This window comes from Lactuca sativa, chromosome 3, assembly GCF_002870075.4.
Source record: "Lactuca sativa cultivar Salinas chromosome 3, Lsat_Salinas_v11, whole genome shotgun sequence".
Taxonomy (NCBI): domain Eukaryota; kingdom Viridiplantae; phylum Streptophyta; class Magnoliopsida; order Asterales; family Asteraceae; genus Lactuca; species Lactuca sativa.
The window spans coordinates 250,357,512-250,368,655 of NC_056625.2; the positions used below are offsets into that span (position 1 = coordinate 250,357,512).

Here is an 11,144-nt window from a genome sequence, read left to right on the forward strand (position 1 = left end):
TGTTATGTTATGCGATAGAGGTAGTAGGAGGGGACCAGTCCCCGAAGATCGGTTGTTAGGACCGACGGGTAGTCAGCACCCCAGAATGGCTTGACACGGGTAGTCAACACCCCAGAATGGCTTGACACGAGTAGGACGCCACCCCAGAATGGCCGCATGGGTAGGTCGACACCCTAGAATGGCCGTACCGGGTAGTCAGGCACCCTAGAATAGCCTGGCAGTATGTATGTTATGTGTTGTATGGTATGTGGTACAGTGGGGGAACTCACTAAGCTTTGTGCTTACGTTTTACAGTTTTGGTTTCAGGTACCTCTTCATCGAAGGGGAAGGAGCTGGCGCGGTAGCGGCACATTATGCACACACTCTGGTTTCCGCATTTACTAGATTTTCTGGGATTGTACTCTGATATTTCGATTGGTTGTATGATTTGGCTTTTAGACATGATTACGATGTGATGTGGTTTGATCAAACAACGTTTTTAATTATTTATGTTTACTAAAGAAATGTTTTAAAAACGAAATTTTTGGGTGTTAAAATTGGGTCGTTACAGCCAACATGAAACCCTTTCGCTGTTTAATAATTGCCTTTAAAATGGCAACCAACTACGGTTGTCGAATCTCAAGAACACCAACCGTACCTTTTTTTAAAACTATTATTGAACACTTGACGTGTGTACATGGAAGCTCTACCTCCAAAGGCTCTAACACAAAATATTTGTAGATGGACCTGAAAAAACGAATCACAAACTCAAAAGGAAGATAATTTAACGAATTCAAATAGAACTAAGCCTACCTACAAATATGAGAAGTTAAACCAATAATTAGCAAAGAATTGTCGAGAAGGATTAAAAAAGAATTCTTAGAACTTATTTATGTTGTGTATCCGTACAAAGAGAAATAAAACAAGAAACATGGAACTAAAAACTAACTCCCTTACGTCCCTCTCTTTAATAGTATGCAAAAGTCACAATACAAGTTGACTAAACTTTTACCTATTTATATATAAGACCCTAGACGTTCGTAATCATATATTAACCTAAACATACAACAACTTGAATTCATTTTCTCCTTTTAATCTTATTATCAATGTCAAATATCATGCCTACTGTAAAACTTTGTATAAAATTTGTTGAAGTTATGTGATATAGTTTACAATATAGATTCCATTTACGAGTTACATTACAGTGTTAATAAAATATACGGTTTTTTTTGGACAATTCAAAATAATCAATATTTCCTTTATGGATGCAGTATATTTTATTATCTTATGATACGCGCATTTTAAGCGCGTTTATTTAACTCTCCCTACTCTTTTAACCTTTTGATTTTAAAAAAAATCCTCTCTTCCTCGTCATCCAATCAGCCGAACCCAAAGAATCCTAAGCCGGCGATCATTCAACCCTCGTTCCGGCGCTCACCACCGTCACCCGCCGTCTCACGCTCCGTACGTGTAGGTCAAGCGACAAGAAGAAGAGGTCAAATTAGAGTTGGTTTTACTTATTTAAGTTTCTAGAGAGTAAGAAAACCTAAATCGAAATTTCTTAAAGGGAAATAAAGGTGAGGAGTTTTAGGGTTCTAGACTGAGGAAGAATCTTTGAGAGATTTGCGTAGAGAGAGAAAGAGTAGAAGCTATTCTCCTTTTTCCGAAAGGTTGAGAAAGAGAGGGAGAAATAAAGAGCGGTTTCCTTCTCTTTCTCGGATTTTTGTCGGGATAATCGGATTGAATCTGTGAGGATCTAAGTTAGGGGTTTCATAATTCAAGTTAATTGGAGGAGGTGTTGTGGGAATTGAAGTTATGGTGTTGATCAGGAATGCAAATCAGTGAGAATTCAAGCTCCGATCTAGGGAATAAAGGTTTCGAGTTGTTGAGTGATGGATGTGGATTCGTCAATGGCGTCGTCGTTGGAGGTTGATCATAATAGCAGCGATAACCTTGATACTAATGGACCTGCATCGGAGGAGCAGCTAGATGAGTCTCCGGCTGCGGCCGGGGAGGAGTCTCCGGCTTCCTCAGCTCAGCCGCTGCAGTCTCAAGTTCAGCCGACAAGTGGTAGTCCGGTGGGTGGGCCTAGACATGCGCCTAATTATTCTGTTGTGAATGCTATTTTAGAGAAGAAGGAAGATGGTCCAGGTCCGAGATGTGGACATACCTTGACTGCTGTCGCTGCAGTTGGGGAAGAAGGAACACCTAACTATATGGGACCGAGGCTTATACTCTTTGGTGGTGCAACAGCTCTCGAAGGCAACTCTGCCAACGCTGGGACTCCAACCTCTGCAGGAGGTGCCGGAATCCGTATGTTTCTGCCTCCGTTTTCTCCAACCAGAACTCTTCGTTATTGAGTACTTTTTCCTGAAAAAGTAAAAATACACAATAACGAAAAGTTTTTATTGTATGTTGATTTCAGTCTTCTTTTGATTCTGTTGACACACTAGATTGTAGAAGTTTGTATATTCAGTCACACTAGGACCCAGAATTCAATTTTTCTTTTTCTGGATAGAGATTGAATTAATTAACTCAGGCCATTGATTAAATCAAGGTTAATTGATTGAAGTGAATCTGAAGCTTTTTCTTTATGAGACCTTCAAATTGCACTTCCTGCTACTATCAATGTATAGCAATGAAGTGCCAACTACCAAATTGCAAATTATATATAGTATCTAGTTTCTAGTGTTAAAAACGTAAATATTGTAACTACATTCACTCTGTAGGATAAGATTCCATTTTTAATTCATTATAAAACATTCATTCTGACATTTGATTACACTCCTCAAAGCTTGTTTCCATATGTCTCAAACCACAGGTCTATCAGGCGCAACTGCTGATGTGCACTGTTATGATGTATTGACAAATAAATGGTCTAGGTTTGTGTCTTTTCACTCCAATTTTAATTCCTCTTCATTTTCCATTTAATGATTGCACCCAAGTGGATCTCAATTACTTTTACAATTCAATGAGATACCGATTTTTTTTTTTTTTTTTTTTTTTTTTTTGCAGAATAACTCCCTTTGGAGAACCACCTACACCAAGGGCAGCTCATGTGGCAACTGCTGTGGGTACAATGGTGGTTATTCAGGTGTGATAATTCACATTTCAATAGCTCATCTTTACAGTTTGTGTATTTTCTGTTAGTATATCACCATTTCAACTAAATGTTTTTGTTTAATCCAACACAGGGTGGAATTGGTCCAGCTGGTCTGTCTGCTGAGGATCTCCATGTTCTTGACCTAACTCAACAACGGCCTAGGTGGCATAGGTATAAATTTGAAATCTTTAATTCTTTACTTGTACATATCTGCATATGTTGGAAGTTTACAATTTTGCAAATTTGGTAAAAAAATGTGTTTCTTTTTCTTGTAGAGTGGTGGTTCAAGGCCCTGGCCCTGGCCCACGATATGGGCATGTCATGGCTTTGGTGGGGCAAAGATATCTTATGGCAATTGGTGGAAATGATGGTGAGTCTTTTTCAGTGTATTGCTTCATTTATAGCGAATATTTTTGGGTTCTTTTTTCATATACTAAATGCATACCCTGTTGTTATAAACAGGAAAGCGGCCTCTTGCTGATGTATGGGCTTTAGACACAGCTGCAAAACCATATGAATGGCGGAAATTAGAACCAGAGGGAGAGGGTCCACCACCATGCATGTATGCCCACTAGTTATCTTTTCACACACATTGTGAAACTTTCGATTATTCTTCTTCATGTATGCCTACTAATTTTCCTCCCACTTTGATGTAGGTATGCTACTGCAAGTGCACGTTCTGATGGTCTTCTTTTGCTTTGTGGAGGCCGGGATGCAAATAGTGTGGTGAGCAACATGTTATTGCTTTAACTATTTCATGAAAATGTTTACTTTTTGTTCAAAATATCTGATTATTGTTAATGCTTTAATTGTTCCATGGAAGTCTATGATTCTTAATTATATAGCTATTAAATATTTTAGCTGCAAGCCTGCAACTATCTTCATTATCTTTTAAAAATTGCAGAACCTCAATGTGTTTAACATAAACAATTTATAACATAGTTTTTTTATTATTGGGGTAAAGGAACACTTAAATGTTTGAATACTCACAGAAAACACATCAATACCAAAGAAAAGATGCACAATCAGTTCATAGTTTCATTGTGCTATACCAAGGGTAGTAAAGGAAGTTCCCAGTTTGATTATTTGAAAAAGCAAAAAAAAAAAAGCACAAATGGACATCTGTTGAGCTTGGTGTCTTGTAATGAACCCCCCCCCCCCCCCCCCCCCCCCCCCCTCTCAAAATGATTAATATTAGTGCATTACGGGAATAGCAACATACTTTCTCTTTTGTATCGATATAGGCTATATATCTTTTATAATTATTACTTCTAATAGGTAACCTATAACCTAGTACAACAAGTTTTAACCTGGAGAACCAGTAACTGGTTACTTTAGAATATTTTTCAGTTTTTTGCTTATGTGCAGTGAACCAGTGATGAAGTGGCAATATAATTGCCAAATCATCATTAAAACATTTTGCCATATCGTTGTCACATGAACAAAAAAATAGAAAAACAAATCAAAAGGCAACCTGTTACCAATTCATCATGTTAAAAGTTGCTATAATCAGTAGAAAATCAGAAGAACGTTGCTCTTGTGGGTAAAAATGAAAGCATATTGGTAAAAAGGCATAGTATGTAGCTATTTCCTGCAATTTTCTCTTGATATCATTCAGGGTCATAGGAATGCTATCTTTCACTATAAAGTCTTTAATATAAATATCTGATTTGCTTTATATCATGATATTTGCAGCCTCTGGCTAGTGCTTATGGACTTGCAAAACACAGAGATGGTCGATGGGAATGGGCAATTGCTCCTGGGGTTTCACCATCTCCTAGATATCAACATGCAGCGGTGTGTTCCTATCAAATACTAGTTTTAAGTTATAACTTTCCATGTATTAAGTGCACATATGCACACAGACAAACATATGGAGTGCTTAAAAGTGTACATATGTTTTTCTAGGTCTTTGTTAATGCTAGGCTCCATGTATCTGGAGGGGCACTTGGAGGTGGACGCATGGTGGAGGACTCATCAAGTGTGGCAGGTATGATTTTGACCCTGCATTCTTGTCCAAAAGCAAATTGGAATTAACAGTTTATTATATGGATTATGGCATGACATTAACCTATTTCTATATATGCTTCTATGATCTTTTCAAATGTTTCTCACTACTTTTTTTTTTCCTTGGTGTAGTTCTTGATACTGCAGCAGGAGTGTGGTGTGATACAAAATCTGTGGTGACTTCTCCACGAACAGGCAGATACAGTGCTGATGCAGCTGGTGGAGATGCTGCTGTTGAATTGACAAGGCGTTGTAGGCATGCAGCTGCTGCTGTAGGTGATTTAATATTCATCTATGGTGGTCTACGTGGAGGTAAGAACTAAGAAGAGTGTTTTTATGCATAAATTCTAATATCAGTAATTCAGTAAATACTTATATTTGAATATTATAATATTATACAACTACATAACATTCATGAAGAACCGTATGAGCTTCTAAAAGTATGTTCACAAAGAATTATATTAACTTCTCTTTATTTTCTCTCGAGTTTGTTACTTCTACTTCGCGTGTAGTGGCACATTTAACTTGATTACTGAACACAGCTTAACCAAAATATAATCTACACATAAAATTTTGTGTTCATGCTTCAATAGTAAATGAAACTTCATTTTGCTATAAAACATGCTTCGTATAATTTCTATAACTCAAGGATTCCGCAGATAATTTGTAGAAATATTTATTCTAAAAATTAAAATACACCTGGTGATTGTATCCATAGAAACCTTCTTGTCTCTCTTTAGCAAATCTGACCTCAACACATGCTGTTGCTTCCTCTCTCTCATAAATTCTTTAGGGTTTCTGATCACTATTTAAATATCCCTTTTTATTGCTCAATCAATCTCACTGTTTCTGAAAGAATCGGATCATTCGATTCTTTCCATTTTCCAAACACATTTTTTTATTTCAACTTTCTAATTTTGTATATGAAAACAGGCACTTATTTATTTCTTTGTTTAACTTATTATGTAAGGATTGTTACTTGTTACAGAGCTTGTTTTATACTCTAACTTGCAGATAAGTATTAGAGTATCTTGATAAGAAAAATATATTCAAAAGTAGGATGCTGTAATACAGTAGTAGAAAGAAGTAAAAGTAATAAGATGATATAATGCATAAACAAATGAAAGTACATAGCTATTTGTTATGTTTATTTTTATCCCTTAGTAATAAGGTGAGTCATAATACTTGTTTCATTGCAGGGGTATTGTTAGATGATCTGTTAGTTGCTGAAGATCTGGCTGCTGCTGAAATGACATCTGCAGCATCACATGCAGCTGCTGCAGCTGCATCATCCAATGCACAGTCAGGAAGGTTACCTGGAAGATATGGATTTGTTGATGACAGATCCAGGCAGCCCGTTTCTGAAACCGATTCTGATGGTTCAGTCGTTTTGGGGAGCCCCGTTGCTCCACCTGTCAATGGTGACATGTATACAGATATCAGCACCGAGAATGCTATGCTCCCCGGATCAAGGTATTTTTACCAATTAAACTAACAATATGAATGAGGGTAAATAAGTTTATCTTAAATTCAAGAATTAGAAAAAAGTAAATGAAAGTGCTATGCATTTAACCATATCATGGTGGTAATTTTGCAGGAGACTAAGCAAAGGAGTGGAATACTTGGTCGAGGCATCAGCAGCAGAAGCAGAAGCCATTGCTAAAACCCTTGCTGCTGCGAAAGCTCGTCAGTCTAATGGAGAAGTTGAACTTCCAGATAGGGATTGTGGATCCGAGGCTACTCCAAGTGGGAAACAAATGATAAAACCAGAATCTGATGTTGGAATCACTCCTCCCCCAACTGGAATTCGATTGCATCACCGAGCTGTCAGTATAAAATTATCGGTGGCTTAATGTCTTTTATCTGTTTGTTTAATTGTATGTTGACGATTGAGTGGGTAATTTTGCAGGTGGTGGTGGCAGCAGAGACTGGCGGAGCATTAGGTGGAATGGTGAGGCAACTGTCGATTGATCAGTTTGAAAATGAAGGGAGGAGGGTTAGCTATGGGACCCCTGAAAATGCAACCGCAGCTAGGAAGCTTTTAGATCGCCAGATGTCGATTAACAGTGTCCCCAAAAAGGTACAGATAATATGATTACTTCTTACTTCTAATTCTTTCTATTTTGTGTTTCGGCTAAATGCAAGAAATAACAACGTGCTTTCATTTACTTTAGTTTTTACTGCTTCAATGTTTTATAAAAACTGATTCTGTTTGGATCTTATATAGGTGATAGCTCACCTGTTGAAGCCTCGTGGGTGGAAGCCTCCTGTTCGCAGACAATTTTTTCTGGATTGCAATGAGATAGCTGATCTTTGTGATAGTTCTGAGAGAATATTTTCAAGTGAACCCAGTGTTCTTCAACTAAGGGCTCCTATCAAGATTTTTGGTGATTTACATGGCCAGTTTGGTGACCTCATGCGACTTTTTGATGAATATGGATCTCCATCCACTGCTGGAGACATTGCGTAAGACATCCTTATTGCTCTGAAAATCATAATTTCACAAAGGCCTCTCTAATTGGAATTGGAGATTCCATTCTGTCACGTGTTTGGTTGAACTCGGTTCAGAATCCTTCAAATTCCATGTTTGATGGATTTCACCATTCCTAGGGGAGGGTGGAATGAATGGATGGAATTGAACTCCATTCTTTTTTATTAAAAGACCAAAATACCCTCATTGTATATTGAAATAGATAAAAAAAATATAATGCAATTAAAAGTTAAAAAATGAATTTGATTATTATCATTGAATTTCATTCCATTTCCTGCCAATCAAATGCGTGACAGATTATGATCCCCTTTTAGATTCTAATTCTTTTGATGGATTCCATTATTTCCAGAAACAACCTACGAGCCAAAACGCCCACTAATTTGTGTGACATTAATATTATTTGTTTGGCTAACACTATTTTTATGGTCAAACCATCAGATATATCGATTATCTCTTCTTAGGAGATTATGTTGATCGAGGTCAACACAGCTTGGAAACCATCAGTCTTCTGTTAGCTCTAAAGGTACTTTTCGTGTGTTTCTCATTTATAACGAATCAAGGAAACTTGATTCTACTATTGTAACTGGTTGAATTCTGTAGGTTGAGTATCCGCAAAACGTTCATTTAATTCGTGGGAATCATGAAGCTGCTGATATTAATGCACTTTTCGGCTTTCGAATCGAGTGCATTGAGCGCATGGTAACATTATTTGTTTTTGGATGCAATTACTTGGTACTTTGTCATTCCATTCCATCCAACCAAACTGATGGTGATGGCAACTATTTATCCTGAACAGGGTGAGAGAGATGGAATATGGGTATGGCACCGTATAAACAGATTATTCAACTGGTTGCCACTAGCAGCTTTAATTGAGAAAAAGATCATTTGTATGCATGGTGGTATTGGGAGGTCAATTAACCATATTGAACAAATCGAAAACCTTCAACGACCCATTACCATGGAGGCTGGCTCAATTGTACTCATGGACTTGTTATGGTTGGTTTTCTAGTTTTCATCAATCATTCAACATTTCAACTTATATATATATCTTAATTTGATTTATTGGTATTAGTTCTCATTCTGAGTTCTGACCCCAACCCCATCTTTCTCAATAGGTCTGACCCAACAGAAAATGACAGTGTGGAAGGACTCCGACCAAATGCCAGAGGTCCTGGATTAGTTACTTTTGGGGTAAGTCTTGGTTTTAGAATAGCAACATACTTTACAAATTTTACTAATATAACCGATGTACTTCAATTTTATACACTTCTTTTACCCATATTAGCAATGTATTTACGTTTTTTTTACAACTAGAATTATCTAAGCTGAAGCCTTTAGTAGCAATTTACTTGTATATTTTTTTTTGTTACTAATAATACCAATATATGTAAAACTTGTAAAATGCTTACAAGTTTAATGTTGCTTATTTGGTGTTATTAGTAATAAAAAATTGCTATTATAGGTAGGGAGTTGTTAGGACGTTGCTGTTCTAGACAAAAGTTAACTTCTTTCAGATTACATAATTCTAGTCTTGGTGAAAAATTGTAAATACGTTTGTTACCATGGGTAAAGAAATGCAATGTAAAATATAAAACATTGGTAAAAAATCGTAAAGTAGGTTATTTTCAGAATTTACTCTTTTTTTATTCTTGAATCTCCATGAACCACTTGCATATTTATTATCCCAGCCTGATCGTGTGATGGAGTTCTGCAACAATAATGATCTCCAATTAATTGTACGTGCACATGAATGTGTAATGGATGGTTTTGAGCGTTTTGCACAAGGACACCTGATTACCCTTTTCTCAGCCACTAATTATTGTGGTAACTAACTCTTCTGTCTGTATAACGAACTTAAAAGCACGATTAAATTATTAATATTTTGATTTTTTTTTAATTTCCGTGTAGGGACCGCAAATAATGCAGGTGCGATATTAGTGTTGGGTAGAGATCTTGTGGTGGTCCCAAAACTCATTCATCCACTTCCACCTGCCATCTCATCACCCGAAACTTCACCAGAACGCCACATAGAAGACACATGGATGCAGGTACCGTTATTATTCAACTAAATGACCATTTTACCCCTAACATTCCAAAAACCATTTTCATACCAGCTAAGCACCAACTTTGATTTATATATTTGTTAGGAGCTAAATGCAAACAGACCACCAACACCAACCAGGGGGCGCCCCCAAGTTGCAAATGATCGTGGCTCTCTTGCATGGATTTAGCTGGCTTTCACATCAAATATCATATCATGGGAAAAACTTATTATGGGCTCTCATGCTTTACCACTCAAGAGATTTTCAAGGGTCCCACACCACATAGTTAGTGGAAACATTCTGGAAAAATAATCAAGATTTGTGTTGGAGAAAGAGAGCGAAGGCCCTTTGTACATTGACAAACGGGTATTTGGTTGGTGATAGTTTTTTTTATATGATTTTTGTTGTGGTTGGTTTAGGTGTATGATTGGCTTTGTTTTGGGTTTTTCTTTATTAAAGATGAGGAGGTTGTTGGTTGGTTATATATGTTTGTGTAATATATAGAGGAGGAGGTGGTGGTGTTGTGTTATGTTTTTTTTTATGTACAATGTAACATCTGGTGTGAAGATAACAAACAACCCTTTTTCTTCCCTTAAAAAACTTACATTTATGAGACTTTTCGTTTCTAAACTCCCATTGTAGTATGTGGTGATCAATGTGCAAATTACGATACTGCCCTTGTTTATGTGGCTTGTTTTCTTTGAACTTGGTGATTGTCAAATGCTTGCTACTTAATCTTGTACATTGTAGTGTTTTTATGGCTTTTTATTCTATTCTTCCATGTACTATTAAATTCTTTTAGGTGTCCGTAATTGAATAAAAATGCATCAAAATGTAAATGGTTGCTACAAACATATCTTGAGATGATATTGCATAACATAGTTGTAAAACGAAATGAAATCAAAGCTGAATTATTAAGAATATCTTGAAAATATTTAACGAGTATCTAAAACAAATGTGATTTTAGATTTGAGACACCTTTTGATGAGTGTTTTCGGTATAGCCTAAGTATTTTTTTTTAACGACAGACCACCTCAAGGTGGAAAGTTGAAGCATGTGAGCAACACTGACCATCATATGAAAGAACCATATTTTTAGGCTATCACACATCCTCATCACATCATACCTTTGTTTTTTTGTTTTGTTTTTTTTTTGTTTTTTTACATCACACATAATGGTTGATTGTATGTATATAATATTTTCGAGTTGTTTACAGCAACAAAATGAGGGAGCTCTCTTCATCTACGTTATAATGTATAATCAAATCCTATTTGAAAACATGGAAACGACCTAACTTTGTAGGAACAGGAATGATTAATCTAATTGCTTGTCTGTTCGTATGCAAATACATTAACCAAATAAAGAGGTCCTATAGGTGTAAGCTTGTAAAAATTTTCCTTTAGTTTAAAGAGGTCCTTCTTGTCGCACAAACCACTTGTGGTCACTCTCCACTTTAACCATCCCACCTTTATGAGGTGGGTAAAGTCGTCATCAACATCTCCACTCTTATGGATCATAGATC

The 11,144-nt window shown here is 36.6% G+C and overlaps 1 protein-coding gene across 1 annotated transcript; it reads left to right on the forward strand.

Moving 5' to 3' along the window:
* Positions 1 to 1,336: 1,336 nt before the first annotated feature.
* LOC111907800 (serine/threonine-protein phosphatase BSL3) lies at positions 1,337 to 10,252 on the forward strand. Its single transcript, XM_023903605.2, has 21 exons — positions 1,337 to 2,292; positions 2,801 to 2,861; positions 2,995 to 3,073; positions 3,174 to 3,253; positions 3,358 to 3,452; positions 3,545 to 3,644; positions 3,739 to 3,808; positions 4,778 to 4,879; positions 4,991 to 5,072; positions 5,222 to 5,401; positions 6,289 to 6,562; positions 6,687 to 6,915; positions 6,999 to 7,169; positions 7,317 to 7,555; positions 8,019 to 8,103; positions 8,181 to 8,279; positions 8,377 to 8,576; positions 8,696 to 8,771; positions 9,269 to 9,404; positions 9,489 to 9,628; positions 9,728 to 10,252. The coding sequence occupies exons 1-21, from the start codon at positions 1,872 to 1,874 to the stop codon at positions 9,809 to 9,811; spliced, it is 3,003 nt and encodes a 1,000-aa protein (XP_023759373.1). The 5' UTR covers positions 1,337 to 1,871; the 3' UTR covers positions 9,812 to 10,252.
* Positions 10,253 to 11,144: the final 892 nt, after the last annotated feature.

Bases quoted from the DNA above. Each gene is read 5' to 3' on its own strand.
- LOC111907800 (XM_023903605.2), top strand. From the start codon at position 1,872: ATGGATGTGGATTCGTCAATGGCGTCGTCGTTGGAGGTTGATCATAAT. The intron at 3,453-3,544 runs GTGAGTCTTTTT...TGTTATAAACAG, and splicing joins GGCAATTGGTGGAAATGATG to GAAAGCGGCCTCTTGCTGAT. The intron at 7,170-7,316 runs GTACAGATAATA...GATCTTATATAG, and splicing joins TTAACAGTGTCCCCAAAAAG to GTGATAGCTCACCTGTTGAA.